Here is a 24,291-nt window from a genome sequence, read left to right on the forward strand (position 1 = left end):
ACAATATGTCACAACTAAGTATGACTTATTCCAGAAGTGCAAGAATTTTTTAGCACTTAAAAATCAAACACCATATGTGACCACATTGACAGAAAGAAAGGAAGAAAACATGATAACTTCAACTACTCAGAAAAAGTAGTTTCAATAAATTCAACATTTGTTCAAGATTTTTCAAATCCCAGGAAGATAATAGAAAGTAACATTATGAATCTTATAAAGTATATAAACACTTAAACAAATGAAACCTAATGGCTAACATTATTCTTAAATGTGAAATGGTAAATGCTTTCCCATTCAATTTGAGAACAAGACAAAGATGTCTACTGTCACCATTTTCATTTAACATTTGCTAGAAATCTTAGCCAACGTAATAAGTGAGGAAAAGAATTTTTTTAAAATAAACCTAAAAAGGAAGAACTATAACTATCATCATTTGCAGATGATTATATACTTAGAAATTTTTAAAGAATTTGTTAGTAAAGTATAAGAATTAATTAGTAATTTTAGCAAGGTAACTATATTCAAGACAAATATGACAAAATCAATTATGCTTCTAGATACTAGCAAATAAAAAATTGAAATAAAAATAGAAAAACAATACCACTTCCAGAACCATCAAAAATAAAACAAATCTAACAAAAGTTGTATAAAAACACAATACTGAAAATCACAAAACATTTGGTGAGAGAATTTTTTAAAGTCACAATAAATTGAAAGGTATACCATATCTGTGGATTGAAAACTAAATATTGTTTTGGTGTAAATTCTTCTCAATTGATCTACAGATTCAATATAATTTTAATAAAATCCAAGTTAAATTTTTGTGGAAATTGACAAACTGTTTCTAAACTATAAACAAATACAAAAAGCCAAGATTTGCCAAGATAACCTCCTAGCAAAGAATAACAATGTTTCACTTTATATAAAGTTATAATAATTAGAAACTGGATTTAAGATGGCTGATTAGAGGAAAGTTGCATTCCTTGTTGCTTCATGGCTTGGGATTCGAACAGTGAGAGTACTGCTTCACAACGAAGTGGGTAAAAGAGGACTTTCACTAAAATCCAATATTGGAGTGTCTCAGAGACTCAGAAATTCAGGTGCATTAAACAAAGAAGAAAGTACCTTGGACCCAAGTGATATTGCCATTTACCAGTGACAGGTTCTGCTCCCTCTAATGTTGAAGATTGAACACAAGAGAAGCACACCAAGGCAAGCATATATTAAGCAGGTTTTATTTAAAGGTAATAATTGGGAGAAGGGGGCCATGGCTGATGTTCTAAAGTCCCCAAGAAGTGAATGCACCCTACATCTTTTATAGGTTAAAGTCTCTTTTGTTCTCCAGTTCTCTCCTGCTTATCTCTCCTTCCTGTCTACAGGAATAGGCCCGGCTTTGAGAAGGGCCTTTTTTGAGAAGGGATGGGCAGGGGGAGGGCCAAGGTGATTCAGGCAGGTAAGGGCCCAGGGGGTGTTAATTAGCAGCTCCTTGCTTGCAGTCCTTGATAAAGGCAGCTAAATTTGGTAATCAATGAGCTCTGGAGATCCTTGACATTTTATTCTCCCAGGGGCGGGTCTCCAACTTCCAGAGGCAGGTGGCTTTCATGGCCTTCATTTCCTCGATTTGACCTGATCCCCTATTTCTACACTAACTGCCTGTCCCTAGTTCTGGCTTCAAGAGGAGAGGGATAACACAAAGAGAAACACAATGGACAAATTTGGTATGGAAAAATCTGAGATCAGAAAAGCAGACCAGATGGACCTGGTTGATCCAGAAGCTGCATCATGAACTGTTGTTCGAAAAATGCTCTATGTTTCTCCAGTGGCCAAGTGGAGAGCTGAGACACCAGCCATCCTGAGGCAGCCATGCAGTAGCTGCTCCTGCAGGAGCCGGGAGATCATAGCAAACATTGCCATATTATCCCAGCAAGTGCCTCCCATGTGGCCTGGGGTGTACCTAGAAGAATGTGAATGAAACAGGCAAAGAGAAGATTGAATGCTGGGGGATTCAAGTCAGAAAAACAAAGGAAGTCCAACTTACTTTTCCTTTAAATTGGTCACTCAAATGACCAGCTGAAGAGGGTCAGGAATCTGAATAGGTAGATGTGAAAACACTCAGTGACTAAACCTGGGAAGGCTGTTTGTAGAAAGCAAAGGGAGCAGAAGATTAAGGGAGTAGAGGATTAAGGAGTAGAGGATTAGCTCCTTTGACCCACAAATAGAATTCTTGAAAGGCTCCTGAGATCCAGATTCCCAGCAGAGATTGGCATCTGCCTGGCCCTAGGGAAGTATTGCTCTAATCTCCCCAGAGCAAATGCCACCCAAAGAAGACCCTAAAGCCTGCTTAGACTTAAGCCCCAGCCATGGGAACTAACTTTTGAATTCTGTAGCAGTCCCACCCTAGGAGTGCACAGATTTGGTCTGTGCAGATAAAATTCCAATTGACAGTACTTCCCATTCCAACCTACTTTACGCTGGTGAGAAAGGGAGCTGAGAGCTATTTCAGTCAGCTTCCATCTTAGACGTTTCCAACTGGCAACTTGGTGAGCAACACAAAAATAGGAAGGAGTCAACAACCTCCAGCCAGCCCTCTCTCAGCACATAGGCCAAGAAGAAATGAAAAGGACATCTGGACATCTGCCATTCTCATAAGTGTTCTGTCCACCTCAGAAGAGGTGAGTCCTTCCTTTTTCATTATGAATCTTTTTTTCTGTTTCTTTGTTTTTGTTTTTTGCTTTTTTTGCTTTTGTATTTATTTATTTATTGGTGTTCTTGCTGTACTGATTGGCTCATGGTCATATATACATATATATATATATATGTATTTTTTTTCTCAGTTTTAGCATTTTTTTAAGGTAGTTATTTTTCCTTGCCTTGTCTTTTAAAGGTTAGGTTTATGTTTTAGTTGATTTTGTTTTGTTTCTGTTTGTTTGCTTCTCTTCTTTTTTTCTCTCCTTTTATTTCCTGCTAACAGTCAAATTTTCTTGTTCTTTCTCCTTTTACTTTGATTTTCCTATTTTTAATCCTCCTTCCACATGACCATCACTTCTACATCTCTTCTGCATTCTTTCTGTTCACTTTCTGAACACTGTAAATGCTCTTCTACCTTTCTACTACATTTTCTTTTCTCTTAATGAACTGTATTTTTACCACCTTTTAGAAGTAGTTGGCTGACCCACCATTCATGTTGTTGCATGTGGATGATATAATTGACACCTGCTGTTTATTTTAATGATGGATCTAGTTCATGGTTATTTATTTATGTATTTATTTATTTATTTTTTTTTTTAACGTTGACAGTTACTGACCCTACCTTTTCTGTTTTGTGGTAATTAATGTTGTAGATGTCATTGTGGGAATTGGTTGTTTATTTAAATGCTGTATGTTGTTTTCTTTGGTTGTTACTATTGTTTGTTTCCCCCTGTCCTATAAGATGCTGGGGACCTACAGGGCTACTACAAGTTCACAGGGTAGAGACTCTTCTGTAGAACTAAATTCAGCCAAATGGCAGTGCACTTTGCTCCACATACAAATTAATGACATTCAAACTTCATCTACACTTTAATACAAAGAAGAGTAGTGACAAAAATTTTAAACCAATAACCAGGCCTCAAGTAAGAATGCCTTGGACATCAGGTCCCACTCATGGACATTCACTGCTACAGTCAAAACAGAGCAAATTAACAAGAGACTCTGGATACCACACCTACAAGGTGTGGTAGAGCTCCAGATCACTCTAGGACACTCTGGCAAGAGAAGACTCTTCCCTAAAAAGGTCTACACATAAGAGTGGAAAAGAAATCCATCCCAACAGATAAATAGAACCCAACACAGGAATACAAGAAATATGGAAAAGCAAGGTAACACAACACTTCCAAAAGCTCATAATTCATCAGCAACTAACCCCAAAGATATTGAAGTGGACAAAATACCAGATAAAGAATTCAAAATAATGATTATTAAAATTATCAGTAAATTCCAAGAAAACAGAAAAACAACTGAATGAACTCAGGAAGTCAGTATAGAATATGAATGACAAATTCATTTAGGAGATAGAAATATTGACAAAGAATCAAACAGAAATTTTGGAAATGATAGATACAATAAATCAAATAAAATGTCTACTCTAACCATACTAATGACAAAATTTCAGAACTGGAAGACAAAGTGGCCTACGTTGGACACTCAGACAGTATTAAAGAAAAGAAAAGAAATAACCATGATCAGAATATGCAAGAACTCTGGAACAACACTAAGAGACCAAATTTTAAAATCACAGCATTGAAGAGGGTTGTGAGATGCAGGCTCATGGAATGGATAATCTCTTCAGGGAAACAATATCAGAAAAGGTTTCCAAACCTTAAGAATGTGATGTAAATCCAGATATAGGAGTCATTCAAAATCCCAAATAGACAAGATCAAAAAAGAACTTCTCCACAACATATTATAATTATGCCTAACATACAGAACAAGAATAGAATTTTAAAAGCCTCAGATAAAAACATCAGGTCACATTTAAAAGCAAGCCAATTGGAATCACTTCCAATTTCCTCAGCACAAACTCTAAAAGCAAGGAGGACTTGAAATGATGTGTTCTAAGTCCTGAAAGAAAACAACTGTCAACCAAGATTGCTACATTCAGCAAAACTATCCTTCAAAGTTAAAAAGGAAATTTAAAAATCCTTCCAAGATAACCAGAAACTAAAAGAATTCATAATTACTAAGCCAACACTACAGAACTTACTTAAAGAAATATTTCACACAGAAGAAATAAAAAACAAACTCCAGATTTTACAAATGAACTAATTTCATTTGAAAAGTAGTTAAGCAAAAGAGAAACAGGAACAAATTAAACAATATAAATAAATCAAAATGGCAGGATTTCACAAACATCTCCCTATAATAACACTGAATGTAAATGGTCTCTTCTCTCCAATTAAAAAACAGATGGCAGAATAGGTTAAAAACAAGACACAACTATATGTTGTTTAAAAGAAATACACCTTATGGGAAAAGTCAGCCACAGGATGAAGGTGAAAGGATGGAAAATGATATACCATGCAAATGGAGCCTCAAAACAAGCAGAAGTAGCTACTTCCATAACTGACAAAGCAGACTTCAAACCAAAATTAATCAGAAAATAAAAAGAAGGCCACTTAATACTGGCCAAGGGAATAATACAATAAGAAGATATAACAATAATAAATATTTATGTTCCAAATATGGGTGCAACTAATTACATAAAAGAGACAGTACTCAAATTGAAGTGTCAGAACCCAGGACAATAATACGAAGTGATTTTAATACATCTCTCTCACCATTATACAGTTAATCTAGACATAAACTCAGTAAACACTCTTTGGGCATGAAAAATATTTTAAGTTAAATGTACTTAAGAGACATCTATAGAATATTTCATACAACAGCTGAGTACACCTTCTTCTCAGCTGTTCATGGAAGAAATAGACCAAAATTTAGGCTACAAGGCAAAAATTATGTCAAAAATTATATCAAAAAATTTTTATGTAATTCCTTGCATCTTATCAAATTATAATGGAATGAAATTTAAAATAAATATCAGAAAATGTACAGAAATTATATAAACACATGGAAATTGAACAATATACTTTTGAATGATGAATGGGGTAACAGAAGAAATCAGGGGAGAAATTTAAAAATTCTTAGACTCAAATGAGGATTGTGATACTGGGACACCAGAAAGTTCATTCTAAGAGGGAAGTTTGTGAGTGCCTACATGAGAAAATTGAAAATATCCCAAATAAAAACAAACCAATGATTCATCTCGAAGCCCTGGCAAAGGGAAAACAAACCAGTCCCAAAGTCAGTAGAAAGAAGGAAATAGTTAAGATCAGAGCCAAAAATCAATGAAATTGAGAACAAATAATCAATACCAAGGATCAGTGAAATGATCTTTAGTTCTTTGAAAAATAAATAAGATTGATAAACTGTTAGCTAAACTAACCAAAAAATTAGTTCTCTGAAAAAATAAATAAGATTGATAAACTATTAGCTAAACTAACCAAAAGAGAGAGAAAACCTAAATTGATAAAATCAGAGGTGAAAAAGGAGAAATCACCACAGACATCACAGAATCCATTAGATCATTAGGGACTATTTTGCAAATTTATACTTTAATAAATTGGAAAGCCTAGAATAAATGGACACACTTCTAGACACATACAACCTACTAAAATTGAACCAAGAGGACATAGATAATTTGAATAGACAAGTAACTGATAATGAGATAGCACCAGTAATTTTTAAAAACCTTCCAACACAGAAAAGCCCAGAACCAGATTGATGGATTCTCAGCTGAATTCCACCAGACTTTTAAAGAAAAATTAATGTCAATGCTCCTCAAATTATTCCATGAAATAGAAAGGGATGGAACCCTTCAAAATTCACTCTATGAATCAAGTATCACACTCATACCAAAAAACAGATAAAGACACATCAGGGAAAGTTAACTGATACCCCTGATGAACTTAGATACAAAAATCTTTAATAAAATATTAACAAATTGCATTCAACAACATATCAAGAAGATTATACATCATGACCAAGCTGGTTTTATCCCAGAGATGCAAGGATGGTTTTGTTGTTATTGTTGTTGTTTTGGGGCTTTTTTTTGAGGGGTGGGTAACCAGGAATTGAACTCGGGCACTCAACCACTGAGTCACATCCCCAGCCCTATTTTGTATTTTATTTAGAGACAGGGTCTCACTGAGTTGCTAAGTGCCTTACTGTACCTGAGGCTGGCTTTGAACTCGAGATCCTCCTGTCTCAGCCTCCTAAGCCACTGGGATTACAAGCATGCATCACCACACCCATCAGAAGGATGTCTGACATACATACAACACAATAAATGTAATCCATCACATAAATAGAATTAAGTACAAAAATTACTTAGTAATCTTAATAGATGCAGAGAAAGCCTTTGACAAAATTCAGCAACCATTCATGATAAAAAATACTGAAGAAACTAGGGATAGAAGTATCCTACCTCAACATCATAAAGGCTATATGCAAAAATCCCAAAGCCAATCTCATAGTAAATGGGGGGAAATTGAAAGCATTTTTTAAAAATCTGGAACAAGACACCACTCCTATTCAATATGGAGATAGCAATTCTAACCAGATCAATTAGGCAAGAAAAGGAAATAAATATGATAAAAATAGGAAATGAAGAAGTGAAATTATACTGTTCATATTTCCTATACTTAGAAAATTCAAAAAACTCCACCAAAAGACTGCTAGAGCTAATAAATTCAGGGTAGAAGGTTACAAAATCAACAAAAATCAATAGCTTTCCTATACACCAACAATGGATCTTCTGAGACAGAAATTAGGAAAACAATCCCATTCACAATTGGTGGAATTGTAAATTAGTACAACTACTATGGAAATCAATATGGAGATTCCTCAAAAGACTAGGCATGGAACCACCATATGACCCAGTTATACCACTCTGCAGTATTTATCCTGAAGAATTAAAGTCATCATACTATAGTGAAATGTGCAAATAAAAATAATTTTTTTAAAAAACATGCAAAACAGTAAGCATTCCATAAAACAACATATCTACATGAACAATAAGCATTTGAAAATGTACTAAAAAGAATTACACATCAGGAAAATTCAAAATAAAACTTCAATGAGATACTATTATACTTCCACCAAAATGGTTAAAATTAAAAAAAAAAAAAAACTGACAATATCAAAGATTGAGAATATAGTAATTGAAACTCTCACTGCCGATAGCATGGACAGCAAGCCAGCAGAGAAGTCTCCTGGAAATGGTTTCCCCATTTTGGAAACTGGCCATGTCTACTAAAGCTACTCCAGGACCCAACAATTATACTCCTAGGTGTATACCAAGAGAAATGAAGCAAAGCCAATAAAATGGAACTAGGATTTCAGATGGTCCTACCACACCTAGGCAACATGAAAGTCGACAAGGCAGACTAGGGACGTCTTTCCACAGCCAGCACTCATCACCTTTTACCTGATGTCTCTGAGCTTAGTTTTTCCTACTTTACAATGTGTAACTGGTTTTGTAAGGCAGCTCAAAGTTTCAGAATGACTGGGTATAAGCAAGTATGAAAACCTACATGAGAAAGATGACAAAGGAAGGGACAGACTTCTCTGCTGGCTTGCTGTCTCCACCTACTGCTCTCTGTTCCCACTACTGTCTTGGCTGCTGAGTCTGATGGGGGATGACTCACCACTGGAGAAACATCTGTGCTTTTCTAGGCCCAGACTAGAACCCCGACAGGGCTACCAGGGCTCAGAACAGCAATTCTACATAGACTCTCCCAGGAAATAGAAAAGGGAAGTGAAAGAATTCAAGATATTAAAAACTAGGTCACAAATATTTTTTGATCTTCTTTATCAATCTTCAAGTTTTTCAACTTCCAAGTTTTTCCACTCCTGTGGGAACATGGTAGCTGGGGATTGAAAAGGACTTCCAGAGTCAGAGCCTGGATGCAGGGGATGCAGAGGAAGAGGAAGTCAGTGCCAAGAAATCTACAGAAAACATGGGACCATGTGTTTGTACAAAAGAAAGAAGGCCTAAAGGTTTATCTGGACCAAATGGATCAAAGTCATATCTAGGTGAAGCAGCATAGTTTACACTGGAAAGAACGAAGTCTCTATTTTGTCAATTCCCCTTGCAGAAACCGCAAGGGGAGGGGAAGGGAAAGCCAGAAACACGTTTCTCTCAGGCCTGTGGGTTGGCCAGGTACATTGTGACCTTGACAAGACAAGTTAGACCCGAGTCCTTGGAGACAAGGCTGGAGGAAGCCGAAATGCTTACATTAAATAGTGGAAAGAATGTCCTTAGAAATTCTGGAGAGCAGGAGAGAAAAAAGAAAGAAATGTCCAGGCAACTGAGGTCAAAAGCAGAACCAATTTGGTAAAAACAGTGAGCCTATTCAAGGTAATATGGGCTTTTGAAACATTGCCCCCAGGATCCTTTGACACGCCGCCCATGAACCCAGTGGTGAAGTTTATGTCCCCTTTCCTGGAATCTGGGTTCTGTGTCTGCCCCACAGGATACGATAGAAGTGATGTGCTAAACTTGCAGGCCAGGGCTTAGGACAGCCCAGCAGTGGCCACCCACCTGGTGCACCATATTTGAAAGACCCTCCAGCCCAGTCAAGCTACCAGGAGATATTCACAGAGAGAACAAACAACCTCTTCACTGAGCTCTGCCCACATCACAGAGACACAGAAAAATTCACAGTTTTTGTGGTTTTAAAACACTACATTTTGGAGTGGATTTTTTTTCCTCCACATTAGTATAACTAGAGCAGATTTTGAAGTAGGATACTGTCATAAAAAAAATATAAAACACATGACCTTGGCTTTGGGTGTTGGGGGCTGTGCCATGTTGGCGGCACTGGGATGGCGCCTGATCACATCGGCAGCGAGGAGGTTAATTGACGTAAGCACACTCGGGTGATTTTCTCATCCACGCACACAATGTGTGCGCATGTGTTCTCAAGCACTAATTGCCTGCTCGGAGCATCTCGCCTAATCTTTGCATAAGAGGCATGGCCCTGCTGTCCACGTCCTGGAGGTGATATAAGCGTAGGCAGTGCGAGACAGAGACACAGCAGCCATTAGAAGCAGCCAGAGGGAAAAACACACTACAGCAGCCATTGGCAGAAGAAGAGCAGTAGCAGAAGACACGCGGCGCGGCAGTAGCCAGAGAAGACACGCCACAGCAGCCAGAGGGAAAAACACGCGGCAGTAGCTAGTAGGGACATACGCAACAGCAGCCAGAAGAAAGGAAAAACACGCACGGCCCAGCAGCTAGCAGGCAGCGGCGGAAGGCAGATCACAGAACGGAGAACTGAGACGCATCACTAGGGCACCTTAGGTAGACGTACCCTTAGTTCACAGGATGCAGGACTTTAAGGTGTAGCAAGTCTCTCTTCCTCTAAGCAAAGCCTGTCTTTCTCTCAAAGTTTCTCTGATAAGCAAAGTCTCTCTCCTCTCACTCTCTGATAAGCAAAGTCACTCTCTCTCTCCTCTCAAAGCAAGTAAATCTCATTTCCTCTATCCTCTATAAACAGGCAAGAAAGCAGTGCACTAAAGAGAAAAGATAGAAGTGCCTCAGTTTCCACTCCACCACCCATAAGACCCGTGCAAGTTGTTGCTGCAAGTGGTGACAAGTATCCACGGATTTTGGAACTGCAAAGAGCCAGCGACGAGTGGTGGCCCGTCTGGGGAATGGGGAGCATGCAGGGAAGGAAAATTAGCAATAACCTTACAGGAAAAAAAAGGGAAATCTGCACGGTGGGGAAACTGAGGAACCTTACAGGAATAGGGCAAGGGAAAATTCAAGATCCGCCTCCAGGAATAGATACAGCAGGGAAAGTAGGAACCTCGCAGGAGTCTCTGGCCAGAGCAGTTTAAGGGCGAGGGATAGTAAAAAGAAATAGTGTTGGTCAAAAGCTAAAGGTCACAAGGGACACGACAGTGAAATGCAAAAATGCGTGTATTTGTGTTTGTGTTTAAAACTAAAATAAGTCAAGTAAAATAAGTCAAAAAAAAAAAAAGTCAAGAAAAGTTAAAGTAGTATACAGAAAGCTGGGTCGAAGAGGGCCCAGGTACAGGGAACTGGGTAAAGCAACCCCCAGTGGACGGGCCAGGTATTATTAAAATAAGATTTTGTGTGTTTGTTGTTTGTCAAGAGTTCATGTCTTTGATCAGAATGGATGAAGGAGCTCCGGAATGTGTGTATTTTGTATTGTTTGTGTGCTTGTACTACTGTTAGTGTGGCCTTTGTACAGTGAAGGATAAATTCAGAAATATCATGAAATCAGTCTGAAGGGATAATTCAAAAGGAGGCGTGAAAAATATATTACAAGAAAGAGAAGAAGTGCTGGGAGAGACTAAAAAGGAAGTTAACTGGGGTAACCAAAAACAGGAAAGTTCTGGGGAGGAAGGAAACACTGGGGAAGAATTAGAAAATAAGGAAACCACTGTAAGAGCAGAAATAAGCCCAGGGTTTATAGAGGAAAAGTTGTTCAATGTGCCACAAGGGGATCTTCTTAAACAGGATCTAACAGCAACAGAAAAGAACTGTTATAGAGAACAAAGTGAGGAATAACTGTGTGGTAATGACTTGGAAAACAATTACTCAGAAAGTTTAAGAATAAGGGAAAAATGTAGGAGAAAGCTAAACCTAATACTAAGAACCCCAAAAAGGAATAACTAAGTGGTAGTGAAAACTTAAGAACAAGGGGAAAAGGAGAGAGCTGAATCTAATACAAAGAACTTACCCAAAGAGGCAGTTACAACTGATTGGAAAAAGCTGTGCAGAGCAGTGTTATCTGGAGGACGATGTCTGGTTGGAGAGCTCAGTGGCAAGAAATGGCTGTTGAAACTGCTTGCAGAAATGTAGTAGCAAGGTTTCCTGGTGGAAATGCTGGAATGCTAGTAGGAGAAGGCTAATATGCTTAATAGATACTCAAAATCAATGTGATCCTGGAGTGTATGCACATATACACAGCAGCAAAGAGACAATGCCTAACAAAAGAAAAGCCAAGAGATGACTATAGTAAAATCTGTTACACCTTGTGCCCCAGGCCTCTGCCCAAAGCGCAGAAAGGGAAAACACTGGGTTAACAAGTGCAAATTAGTTACTGATGTCGAGGGCAAGATGTTACCAAATCATTTAAGAAACAAGGCACAGAACTCTTCAACTCAAGGCCCACAAAATGGAAGCAGTTGTCATAGCCCTTGTAGAGTTTGGGGAGTAACAGATCTTTTTGCTGATAGTGATTGCATCACTCGGGCAATTCCTAAATTGGAATTGGTTGGACCCATAGCCCCCCAAGCTGATTTAGCCACACAGATGATTTTCATCTTTTTCTCAGTAAAGCAAGCTGCTTATTTTCATCCTGTGTAACTCACTTTCTAATCACTCATGTTGATACCTCACCTTTGAGGAGGGTTTATAAGTAAAGGGAAGTGCACTGACTAGAAGGTTAACGGAGTTAATATTGAAGAATGTAGAGAGGGTGAAACAATTGTTTTTTCAGCACAGTTTGGCACCAGATTTTGGGAATTTTAGGTTTTACACTAGTAGGTTTGGGTGTGCTTGTGTTAATTCTACCTTACATCTACAAATGCCTCAAAGCCAATCAACAGGCTTATGTCATCATAAAACAGGCCATGGCTGCCCTTGAAGCAGAACAATTTCCCAGTATATGGCTTGGTGTGCTGGATCAGTAGTCAAAGACGGGTAAGATTCATGGGGAGCTCATACCAACCTAAGACAGGGTTCTGACGCCTGGAGGTCAGAATTCCGATGACGGGTAAGGATGTTGCTCTGCCGTGGACAACCTAAGACAGACACGATCCCTGCCAGCTTTCTTTTCATTGTTTATAAAGAAGGGGGAATTGTTGGGGGCTGTGCCATGTTGGCGGCGCTGGGATGGCGCCTGATCACATCGGCAGCGAGGAGGTTAATTGACATAAGCACACTCAGGTGATTTTCTCATCCACGCACACAATGTGTGCGCATGTGTTCTTGAGCACTAATTGCCTGCTCGGAGCGTCTCGCCTAATCTTTGCGTAAGAGGCATGGCCCTGCTCTCTGCGTCCTGGAGGTGATATAAGCGTAGGCAGCGCGAGACAGAGACACAGCAGCCATTAGAAGCAACCAGAGGGAAAAACACACTACAGCAGCCATTAGTAGAAGAAAAGCAGTAGCAGAAGACACACGGCGTGGCAGTAGCCAGAGAAGACACGCCACAGCAGCCATTAGCAAAAAAGCCAGAAGAAAGAACACAGCAGCGAGTAGGGGCAGCGGCGGAAGGCAGATCGCAGAACGGAGAACTGAGACGCATCACTAGGGCACCTTGGGTGGACGTACCCTTAGTTCACAGGATGCAGGACTTTAAGGCGTAGCAAGTTTCTCTCTTAAGCAAAGTCTCTCTCTCTGATAAGCAAAGTCTCTCTCTCTCTCTCTCTCTCCTTTCAAAGCAAGTAAACCTCATTTCCTCTATCCTCTATAAGTAAACAAGCAAGAAAGCAGTGCACTAAAGAGAAAGATAGAAGTGCCTCAGTTTCCACTCCACCACCCATAAGACCCATGCAAGTTGTTGCTGCAGGCGGTGACAAATATCCATGGATTTTGGAACCGCAAAGAGCCAGCGACATTTGGGGTTGAGAAATGGGTGAACACCTAAAAGTGCAGTCGCTGGGGCTTATGGGAAAGTGAAAAAAATATTGATGTGAACAGGGGCCCTTGTTACCTTGTGGTGGAAAGTTTTGTGAAACTCTCACAAAACTAGAAATATAGAAACAGGAAATTTAGGTAGCAATGATTGAGTTAGGGAGATTTCAAAGCGGAGAGTAGAGACAGTCACAAAGTATTCTTATTCCACAGACCAGTGGGCTGAGAACCAAGGCCATCTCCATCCCAAGGGGCCAGGTGGACTCACGGACACCCCGCTGCATTTACACCTGCACACAATGTCCAGTCACACTTACTCTTAAGGATTGAAGGTAACTCTTTTAAATACTGAAAATATAAGAGTGTAAAGTTAAGGATCAGTTGCAGCTAAGACAGAATGGGAGTGGGGACATGAAATGAAGCCTAGGAGACCTAGGTAGACCCATGGGCCAGAGACAGGGGGGCAATGGGGACACAGTGTGTGGACGCCAGAGCCTGAGGTGAGGGTGGAAGGGTGAGGGGCCGGGGCCAGCATTAGGCAGGGCTCTCTGGCAGTATTTTCCAAATGATGTTCCACTGAATCCAACTTCTTCAGATTGCTAAGAGTTACCCCAGGAGATAAGGGCTCCCTATTCACAAGTGTATGGCACTCCCCACCCCCTTGTCATTTCTGTGTCATAAAGTTCAAGCTGAGGCAGGGTCTGTCCCCTCCAAGCAGGTCTGCCTCTCTTGGGCTCTGCCTTCTCTGCTCCCAGCCATCTCGGGACAAGTGAACCTCACAAGACCTGCCCCTGAGCAGCTTCCCCTCCTGCTACTCCCTCCCCTCCTTTCCCATCCCCCATCTTCCTTCTGCTCTTCCTCTTTTCCCTCCTCCCCCATCCTGTTCCTTTTCCTCCTGTCCCTCTTCTTCCTCCTTCACTCCAGTGGCCAGACCCAGGTCCAACCCCAGCCTTGGTCTAGACCACTTCTGAGCAAGACAACAGCCCACATGGATCCAGAAGACTTCTCTGACTCCCTCAGCGAGAGCAAAAGACTTCAGAGTTCCTCAGCTGGCTGGTGGCAGGAGTAGGACTCACATGGTTCAGGAAAAAGCCCCTTTGATCCTAGACCACTTGATTCCAGTCCAGTAACAGAAAGTTCTGCATTACAGTATCCTACACTGGCTGCTAACAAAACACTGGAATTGAGTTCTCATCTCTGAAAGTCCTTTTATAATCCTTCCAATTTACTCAAGAACTTTAAGCGAGAAGAGTTGTTCATGATCAGAGTAGGTTCGGTCCTTCTAAGCCCTCCTTCTTAACATCAGCCAGGGCCACACTGAGCTCACCGCAGTTCCTGACTCCCAAGAGCACCGTCAGCCCCATCCCAGGCTGCCAGATCAGTGAGAGCTTGCTCATCTGCTCCGCCTTCCCCCAGATGACAGCCAGGCCTAGGCCAACGTGAATAGAAGTCTGGGTGCAGCTCCAAACTTTCTAATCACCTGGCGGACTTTCCCCTCCACCCTGGTGGGTGTGCCATGACCTGTCACTTGAAGTTAGCGGGTGGTCTAGAGAGAGTTCTAGCTACAGCCACTAGATAGGAACGTGGTCACCCAGCTGAGAGGGCAGATGCACAGAGGAGGGGATACACAGGGCAGGACCCCGGCAGGAGTGAAGGCCCATGGTCAGTGCCAGTCACAGCCTGAGGAATGAGAGGTTCACACAGACCCAGATTCAGCTCATCCACACCTCACCCTGAAAGGGCAGCTGCAGGTCAAATACAGGGGTCAGGCCCTCTGGATGGGGACCTAGACACCATAACTGGTGGAGGTGGGTTACTGGGTTTCTCAGGCGCTGGAGAACGAAAGGGATTTTCCATCACAGCCTTGTTTTTGCTACTTGATTCTGCTTCTCTCTTGAGCTCCAAGCAGGGCCCCTAGCTGCCAGCGCAGTGGAGACCTCGAGCATTGGTTCTCAGACTTGAGGGAGCCCAGTAAGTGCCAGGGCTGCTCACAGCAAGAGCAGTTCCGGGTCCCGCCCATGCACGCGGTCAGAGGCCCAGGCTCTCGCAAGCATCTCTCCTGAGGCCAGAGCAGCGTAAGCAGACCCCTCCCTGAGAAAAAGTCCCTTCCTTTGACCGTCAGGCTGTGAGATGTTCCAAACCCCTCCGTCTCTACTTCTGCTTGTCCTTCCTTGCTTTGGAACTCCTGCAAGGCTTAAGAACTGTGGCGGCATCTTGTGGGTAGAGCTCATTTCGGCTCCCATCTTCCTTGCCCTCCCTTTGGAAGAGGCTGACTATGGTGATAAACTGCAGGAAATTGGTTGTTGTTCCAGACCCAGCCGTGTCCTGGATTTATCAGTGACTAGATAAAAAGCAACAAGGATCCTTACTCTCTAGTGGATAAATCAGACCCTTGGTTAAGGTTCAGCAGAGTGAACACAAACCTAAGTGCTGAGATTAAAAGGCCTACGTAAAGAGCACTCGGCTCAAAGAGAGAAGGCATTCTGAGTGACTCCAAATCCCCTGGGCCTCAGCCCAGTCCGGGCCAGTCGTGGTAAGCCCGAGGCCCTTCCAGCCTTAGGTTCCTGGGTGGTCACTAGGCCAGTCTACACCAACGAGTTGCTACTACAGGTGTTCCTGGCGTTTCTTTGTGGACTGGGTCACGCTTCCTCTTCCTGTGGCCCCACACAGGTCAACATGTCACCAGTTGCTCCTGGCAGCCATCTCATGACCACAAGGGGAACCCACAGCCTTAGGATGAAGTTGACGTGATGGCTACAGAGCAGAAAGACAGAAAGAACCCAGGGGCCTGAAGACATCACTGGGCCACTGACCAACCAACCCTGAAACCTCTGCCCTCCTACTAGGTTTCCCCCATGAAAGGTGATACATATCTCATTACTTAGGCCACTTTGAATCTAAGTATTTGTTAACTTGTAGCTAAATGTCCTCAGGCCAGGTGCAGTGACACACACCTGTAATCCCAGCTACTTGGGAGGCTGAGGCAGGAAAAATCACAAGTTCAAGACCAACCCAGGCAACTTAGCAAGACCCTCTTTCTTTATTTTCTTTTTTTTTTTTTTTTTTTTTTTGCCGTACTGGGGATCGAACTCAGGGCCTTGTGCTTGCGAGGCAAGCACTCTACCAGCTGAGCTATCTCCCCAGCCCTAAGACCCTGTTTCACAAAAGAAGAAGGACTGGAGATGTAGCTCAGTGGTAAAGTGACCCCAATACTGGAAAAAAAAAAAAAAAAAGAAAGAAAGAAAGAAAGAAAAATTCTCAGAATTCAGTATGGGAACAGAAAAGTCTTTGGAAGAAATTTAAAAAATAAGACAAAGAGATAATCAGTTTAAGAACTAGGTTTTGAAAGATGTTAAATTATCTCTTTGCAGATACATGATCTATACAGAAAACCCTAAGGGCCCCACCAAAAAAAAAAAAAAAAAAAAAACAAAACTGTTAGAATTAATCAATGCATTCAGTAAAATCATAGGATGCAAAATCAATATAGAAAAATCAGTTGCATTTCTATATACTAAACAACAAACTATCTGAAAAAGTGAGAAAACACTCCCATTTCCAATAGAATAAATACATAAAATAGAAATAAATTTAACCAAAAAAGGTAAAATATCTGTACAATTAAAACTATAATACATTGATGACAGATATTGTAAAAGACACAAATAAATGTAAAGATAACTCGTTTACATGGATTGGAAGAATTAATATTGTTAAAAATGCCCTTACTACCCATAGTAATCTAAGGTTCAGTGCTATCCCTATCAAAATTTCAATGATATTTTTCACAAAACACAAAGAAATCCTAAAATTTATATGAAGCCACAGAAGACCCCAAATAACTAAAGCACTCTTGAGAAAGAACAATTCTGGAGGCATTACAACTTCTGACCTCAAATTATATTACAAAGTTACGGTAATCAAAAGGGCATGATGCATGCATATAGATTCAGACAGACCAATGGAACACAATAGAAAGTCCCAGAAATAAAACCCTACACATACAGTCAACTAAGTTTCAATAAAGGCATCAAGAATACACAGTGAGGAAAGGATGGAGATAAAGGGTGTGGAGAAAAGTGAGTATTCACATGCAAGGAATGAAACTGGACCCTCATCTTACACCCCTTGCACTACACACAGAAATCAGTTCAAAGGAATCAAAAGACTTTAACGTGACTACAAATCTTCTAGAAGAAAACACAGGAGAAACGTTCCATACCGTGGGTGTTGGCAGTGATTTTTCAGATATGCAGTCAAAAGCACAAGCAATCAGAGAAAAAAATGGACAAGTGGGATTCCATCAAACAAAGAAGCTTCTGCATAGCAAAGGAAGGGCTCAACCGCCAACTTGAGGAATGAAGAAAATCTTTGGAGGCCACATAGCTCCTACAGCACGGAGACCCAAAATACACAGGGGCCCGTGCAAGTCTGCTGCAGGGGAGAAGTCAAGAGTGGAAAGAGAACATTTGAAAATCATGTATCTGATAAGAGGTTAAATCCAGAAATAAAAAGAACTCCTACAACTCAAGTAATAATAATAATAACTGTCTAATTAAAAATGGGCAAAGAACTTGAATAGACATTTCTGCAAGGAAGGTATGCAAACAGTCAATAAGCATATAAAAATGCTCAACGCTATTAGTTATTAGGGAAATGAAAATCAAAACTCAGTGAGATATCACTTCACACCTGGATGGCTAAAATTTTTAAAAATAGAAACCAAATGACACATGTTAACTTAATTTTGGATGCACACAAATCCTTAATTTGAATGAAGTCTAATTAAGCTACGTTTTCTTTCCTCTGTGCTTTTGCTATCATTTCCAAGACTTTCCTCCATGTTCTCCTCTATGAGTTTTGTATTTTGGCTTTTAAGTTTAAGTCTTTGGTTGATTTTGAGTTCTTTTTTATATGTGGCTTTAGGTAAGGGGTCAATTTTATTTTTTAAGTGTGAATATCCAGTTTTACCAGCACCATTTGTTGAAAAGACTCTTCTATCTCCCATTAAATGGTCTTAGGATCCCTGTTGAAAATCGATCAACCATATATATAAGAATTTAGTTCTGGCTCTCTATTCCACGTCTTTGGTCCACATGTTAGTCTTTATGACAGTACCATACTGTTTTAATGACTGTAGTCTTAGAGTAAGTTTTGAAATTGGAAAGCGTGAGACCTCCAATATCATTCTTCTTTGTCAAGATTGTTCTGGTCACTCAGGAACCTTTGGGATACCATATGAATCTGAGGATCAGATTTTCCATTTCCTGTGAAAAAGGCTATTGAAATTTTGATAGGGAATGTACATGTATGATTACCCAAGTGGTGTGAATCTACACCGTGCACAACCATAGAAATGAAAAGTTGTACCCCATTTGCGTACAATGAATCAAAATGCAGTCTGTAAAAATAAAGATAAATAAAATGTTAAAAAAGAATACAAATAACAATAAATGCTGGTGAGGCTGTGGGGGAAAAGTTACAGTCATGCATTGTTGGTAGGACTGCAAATTACTACAGCCACTCTAGAAAGCAGTATGGAAATTCCTCAAAAATTAGGAATGAAATCACTATATGACTCAGCTATACTACTCCTCGGTATATATCCAAAAGATCTAAAATCAGCATACCGTAGGGATATAGCCACCTCAATGATTATGGTAGCAAGTTCACAAGAGCCAAGTTATGGAACTAATTAGGTGTCCTTCAGCAGATGAATGGATAGAGAAAATGTGAGATATATACACAGTCACCTTTTACTCAGCCAGAAAGAAAATGAACTTATGCCTTTTGCTGATAAACTCATGGAACTGAAGAACATCACGCTCAGTAAAGTAAACAGGACTCAGTAGCTCAAGGGTGGAATACTTTGTATCACATGCAGCAGCTAGGGCCAAATAAGGGAAAAAAGAGAAACCAAGGGCAGCCGGGAATTATTCCATGAAAATAGAATAGAGATCAGTGGAGAGGACACAGGGGATTGAGTGGGCAGCAGGAGGGATGGGGAAGGGAGGAATGAATGTATCTGACCATATATATGTGAATATCCCATAGTGAATTTCACCTTTATGTATGTCCATAATGCACTAATTAAAACAAACTCTAAATAACTAGAAGAAAGTAGAGGAAAGGAAAGAGGAGGAAGGAGGGGAGGGAATGGGACTAATTTGGAGCAAATTATATCCCATACTTGCATAGTTATGTCAGAAGGAATCCCAATATTATGTATAACTAAATAAACTAATAAAAATGTAAAATTAAAGAATTTTTTGGTAGAAATTATGTTGAATCTGTTTATCACTTTGTATAGTATTGACATCTTTACAATTTTAAGTCTTCCTATCCATGAATATGAGCTAACTTTTCATTTTTAGATCCTCCTTAATTTCCTTCAGCAATGTTCTCAGTTTTGTTTTGTTTTTATTTTTCGTTTGTTTGTTTGTTTTTCAGTTTTGAGCATACAAGTCCTCCACAAAATGACCTAGCAATTCTACCCCTTGGTGTCCATCCACAGGAACGAAAACAACCTCTCAAACAAATATGGTAAGCCAATATTTATAGCAGCACTCAATGGCAAACGGATGGCACAGTATTCAGCCATGAAAGGGAATAAAATTTGGACATGTACTGTGTGTGACATGGATGGATCTTGAAAACATTAGGCAAAATGCAATAAGCCAGACGTAAGACATAAGACAAATGGATGATTCCCCTGACATGAGCTACCTGCACAGCAGACTCACAGAAACAGAAAGCCAGGAAGAGGGTACCAGAGGGCCACAGCAGGGAGCCCGGAACGCTGTTGTTTGTGTAATGGGTTGAGGACTTATTTGGGGAATGATGAAAGCAGTTTTGGAAATACAGTGACAATAGTCACACACATTGAAAAGTACTTTGTGTCACTGGATTGTACTTTTACAAATGGTTAGATGATAAAATAAGGATAAAATATCATTTTAATGAAAAAAACGATATTGTGTCTGTTTTGCCACAATTAATAATGATAATCATAAGAGGAGGGCACTCATTATTTGAATTTGTGGCTTCACATTAACTATTCCAACTAGGCCATCACGTGGCGCTCTCCAGAGAGCGGGTACGGGACAATAAAACGGGGCACAACCCAACAGGAAAGCAGATGCGGTAGGGACAAATTCTCAGCCTCGTGAGAGCGAGAGCTTGTAGCCAACGAATGGTCACAATCACCAGAAACTTCTCCGAGCCACAGCTGAGCCTCCTACTCCGTCTGCAAAGCTGCAGCAGCCCAGACCGCTGGGGCCGGCCTCCAGCCAGCCTTGCCGGGCCTCCCCGCCTGCCTCCCTTCGGCCACGCGGGGCGCCTGTGTGCAGTTGTGAAACTTGGGCTCTGACACTTAACGATCTAACAGAAACCAAAAGCAGGGAGGGGCCCGGAAATCGCTGGCTCTGCTCCTCGCTCTTCCCCAAGGGGAAGGGGTTCCGGGCTGCGGGTCCCTTTCCGGGACGCTGGGGGAGCCGCCCAGCCTCGCTGCCGGCCTGGAGCCGTCCAGGGGCGGGGAGGCTCCGGGGCTCGCCCGGCTCCTGCGCAGCGCGGTTACGGGAAGCCCTGCCCGCGGCGGCCTCTCGGCGGCCTCCTCCCCGCCCAGCCCCACCCGCCTGCGGTCTGACTGGCCCGGAGGCGCCTCTGAAGCCCCGCAGCACCGAAAGGGGCAGCGCCCTGGCCCACCCAGCTGGCAAACAGCCGCCCCTGAACCCTCGAAGTCCGGGAAATGCAGCCCCCAAACACGCCGCTTCGGTGCACTGACCGCTGGGAGCTGCAGACCCTCGCGAAACAGCGACTGCGGGAGAGGCTGACTCTGACCTCCCCTCCTCTGCCTGAAGACAGATCCTCCAAAATAAGTCACTTGCCTCAGGGAGGTTCGTCCTCCAGGCAAGATCAACTCGCATCCCAGGCGAGACTAGAAGTCGACGCGCACCCAGATGAGCTTCGTCACAAATTGTCATTTCTTCTTCTAAGGACCCATTCGTCTCTTCCCGCTCCTCTAAGAATATACAAGCTCCTCCCACCGGCATGGGATAGTTACTTTTTCTTTCCTATTTGCCCCTTGCAGGTAATAAATGTGTACACTTTTGTTGTTTGGTAGTGGGGATTGAACCCAGGGGTGCTTTACCACCTTGTTACTCACCCCTTTTTATTTTTTATTTTGAGACAGGGTCTCACTAAATAGCCGAGGCTGGCCTCGAACTTGCGATCCTCCTGCCTCAACCTCCCCCGTGGCTGGCATTGCAGAAGTACACCACTGTGCCAGGCTAAATGTGTGCCCCTTTTAAAGCTTGTGTTCATCTACTGGCTTCCGTTTGTTTCAGACTCAGTAATACAACCCTCTGAGGGTAGAGGGAGTCTGCCCTGCCCTACAGCATGCCAGGTTCTCCCTCCACCCTCTGCTGCCCCGATACCCTCCCAGAACCTTCCCCAGGAGCAACCTGATGTCAGGGGATCCACCTGAATCCATCTCCAGCCTTCAGCAGGGCGGCAGTTCTGCTCGGGAGAAGGACACAGAGCAGAGTGAAAGTAAGGACCTCAAGTGATGAATTTTTGAAATGTTCTAATGTTAGTAAGTGAACCTTGGTTGAAATTTGCATTTTAACATATGGTCCTCTCCCCCGCCCCGAATTTCAGTACCCTTTGCCTTTCTCCGGATCGCCAGAAAGTCTCCAGTACCCTCTGGTGGCAGCAACGTGTTACTGCACAGTTTCCTTTAGAAGTACGGGTTGAATATCACTTATCTGAAATATTTGGAACCAGAAGTGTTTCTGATATGATTTTTAAAAGATTTTAAAATATCTGTATGTGCATAATGAGAGATCCTGGGGAGGAATCCAAGCCTAAACATTAAATCCATTCATGGTTCATGTATCCCTCGTACACAGGGCCTGAAGGTAATTTCACACAGTACTTTTCTGTGTCAGTTTTGACCAGACCCAAGGCTTGAGATCAGAGTGGAGCTTTCTACTTGAGGTTTCATGTCAACTGTTCAAAAGTTCCGAATTTTGGAGCTTTTTAGATATTGGATTTTAAGATTAAGGAACACTCCAACTGTGTCTAGGAACACCTCCTCCCATAATTCATCCTGTTGTCCATCCTGGAAAAAAGAAGTCTTTCCACCAAACTTTAACCAAACACTGCAGAATCAATGTTATAAGTGCCACTATTTCCCCCTAAATAAGGGTGGAATAACCAGGAATAGGTGCGTGAGCTGTGCGCGTTCGCGGGTACAGAGTCTGGGCAGAGGCTGTTCAGATGGTGAGGGAGCTGGTGTGTTTATACCGGTCAAGGAAAATGAGGTTTCCATTTCCTAGGTTTCTGAGGCCTTGCTCAAGTTTGGTGGTCCCCAGGCCAAAGTGTCGCTGCCCACTCTGGATTCTCGCGTAGACTGCAGTGCCCTGAAGTGAGCCTCCCCAGAGCACTCAGACGCAGCAGGCCCCCGGCAGGACCCAGGTGCTGGGACTGCAGAGCAGTGAGGGACACGGCGCCTCCAGGGAGCGCACAGCCTCCAGGCCTGACCCAGCGGATTCTCACCGTGCCTGGTTTTGCCAAGGGCATCTCAGTGGTGGCTTGACTAGAGGGAAGCCCGGAGTTACGGGGTGAGCGGAGAGTTACCTTCCAGGTGGAGAAGCGGGCTCTTGACAGTGGGTGTTGCGCAGGAGGATGCGCCCCCTTCGGCATCCTAACCAACTGGTGAAGAGCATCTGACTGCTCTGGAGGCGCTGAGTGCTGACCTGGAGCTTTTCCTGTGAAATGTGCAGTTTGCATCGGATCCGAAGGCTTCGTGCACTCACGAGGGGCCCGCCTACGGATGAGGGTGTCTTCTCAGGCCGATGGCCATAACCGACAAGGCGCGAGGCTCTGCCCCAGGAAATAGTGTCTAACCAGAGCATCAGCCAGGTCCAGCCAAGCATCTGGGTTGGGCTGGACAGTGCCCGGGCGTTTCTCCAGTTTCCCCTGCCTTGTGAGGAGGACAGCGGCCCCCAAAACAAGAGCGCTTCAAGCCACAGTCCCCAGAAGTTAAGATCCCAATAACAAAACCAAAAATCTTAGCATCTTTCTCCCCAGCATGGGCATGGGACTTCACAAATCTACATGTTTTACTGACAAATATTTGCTGTGATCCTCTCAAATGTTTGTCATTGTTGCTACATTGGCCTCTTCAAGGGATGTTCACTATCGACCACAGTGTTCCACTTCTGTGAAACATCACCGAGTCTGTCTTCCTAACCTGCGTGTCCTGAGACCCTTCTGTCCAGCTGCCACAAAGCAATTCACAAAAGGTGAACTGGCTGTATTCATGCTGTAATCTTATTTCTGTGCATAATAGTAGCACAGAAAAATATCAAATAAATTTATTTCCATGTTTTTATTCAACTCACTAATGAGGAAACCAAAAAGATACTAAAACGGCTAAAAGGAGAATTTGAATAACTGATATTTGCATTGTCAGTCAAGTCAAGGAAGACTGAAGAGAATTTTCTAATATATGCAAAACTGGTTAATACCCTACTACACAATAAACTATCTTAAGTCATCTTTACTTCCAGACAGTAATCAATGGCATCTGTCACACTAATCAATTGTTTCTATTCCAATTTACTTGGATTGTTAGAGTCAAGAATCATTTACAAAGTTTTCAAACAAGACTCTTTATATTATCATCAGCTTTCTGCAAGCTAACCTGTACCTCTTAGACTTAGAAAATACCCTGGTGGCGGTGGGGGGCAGTCAATAAAATAGCAAGCATGCACTGAAGGAATACCTGATGAGATGCTAGGCAGGAGAATCTCAAGTTCAAGGCCAGCCTCAGCAATTTAGCAAGACCCTAAAGGCAACTTAGTGAGACCCTGTCTCAAAATAAAAAATAAGAAGACAGGAGGATCATGAGTTCAAAGCCAACCTTGGTAAAATTGAGCCACTAAGCAACTCAGTGAGACCCTGTCTCTAAATAAAATACAAAATAGGGCTGGGGATGTGGCTCAGCAGTTGATTTCCCCTGAGTACCCCCCCCCCCAAAAAAAAATTAAAAACTGAGGACTCATTAAAGTGGCAAA

The 24,291-nt window shown here is 42.0% G+C and overlaps 1 protein-coding gene across 1 annotated transcript in view; it reads right to left on the bottom strand.

The window, feature by feature from the left end:
• Positions 1–24,291, bottom strand: part of LOC306655793 (uncharacterized protein) — a gene marked incomplete at its 5' end in the record, with an annotated part of 33,781 nt that overhangs the window by 4,871 nt on the left and 4,619 nt on the right. Inside the window, 3 exons of the mRNA XM_079130403.1 lie at positions 21,673–21,768; positions 22,663–22,808; positions 22,850–23,095. Of these exons, the coding sequence (XP_078986529.1) occupies positions 21,673–21,768; positions 22,663–22,808; positions 22,850–23,095 (488 nt within the window). The remainder of the gene's footprint in view (positions 1–21,672; positions 21,769–22,662; positions 22,809–22,849; positions 23,096–24,291) is intronic.

The sequence above is a fragment of the Sciurus vulgaris genome (assembly GCF_902686455.1).
Source record: "Sciurus vulgaris genome assembly, chromosome: 3".
Lineage (NCBI taxonomy): Eukaryota > Metazoa > Chordata > Mammalia > Rodentia > Sciuridae > Sciurus > Sciurus vulgaris.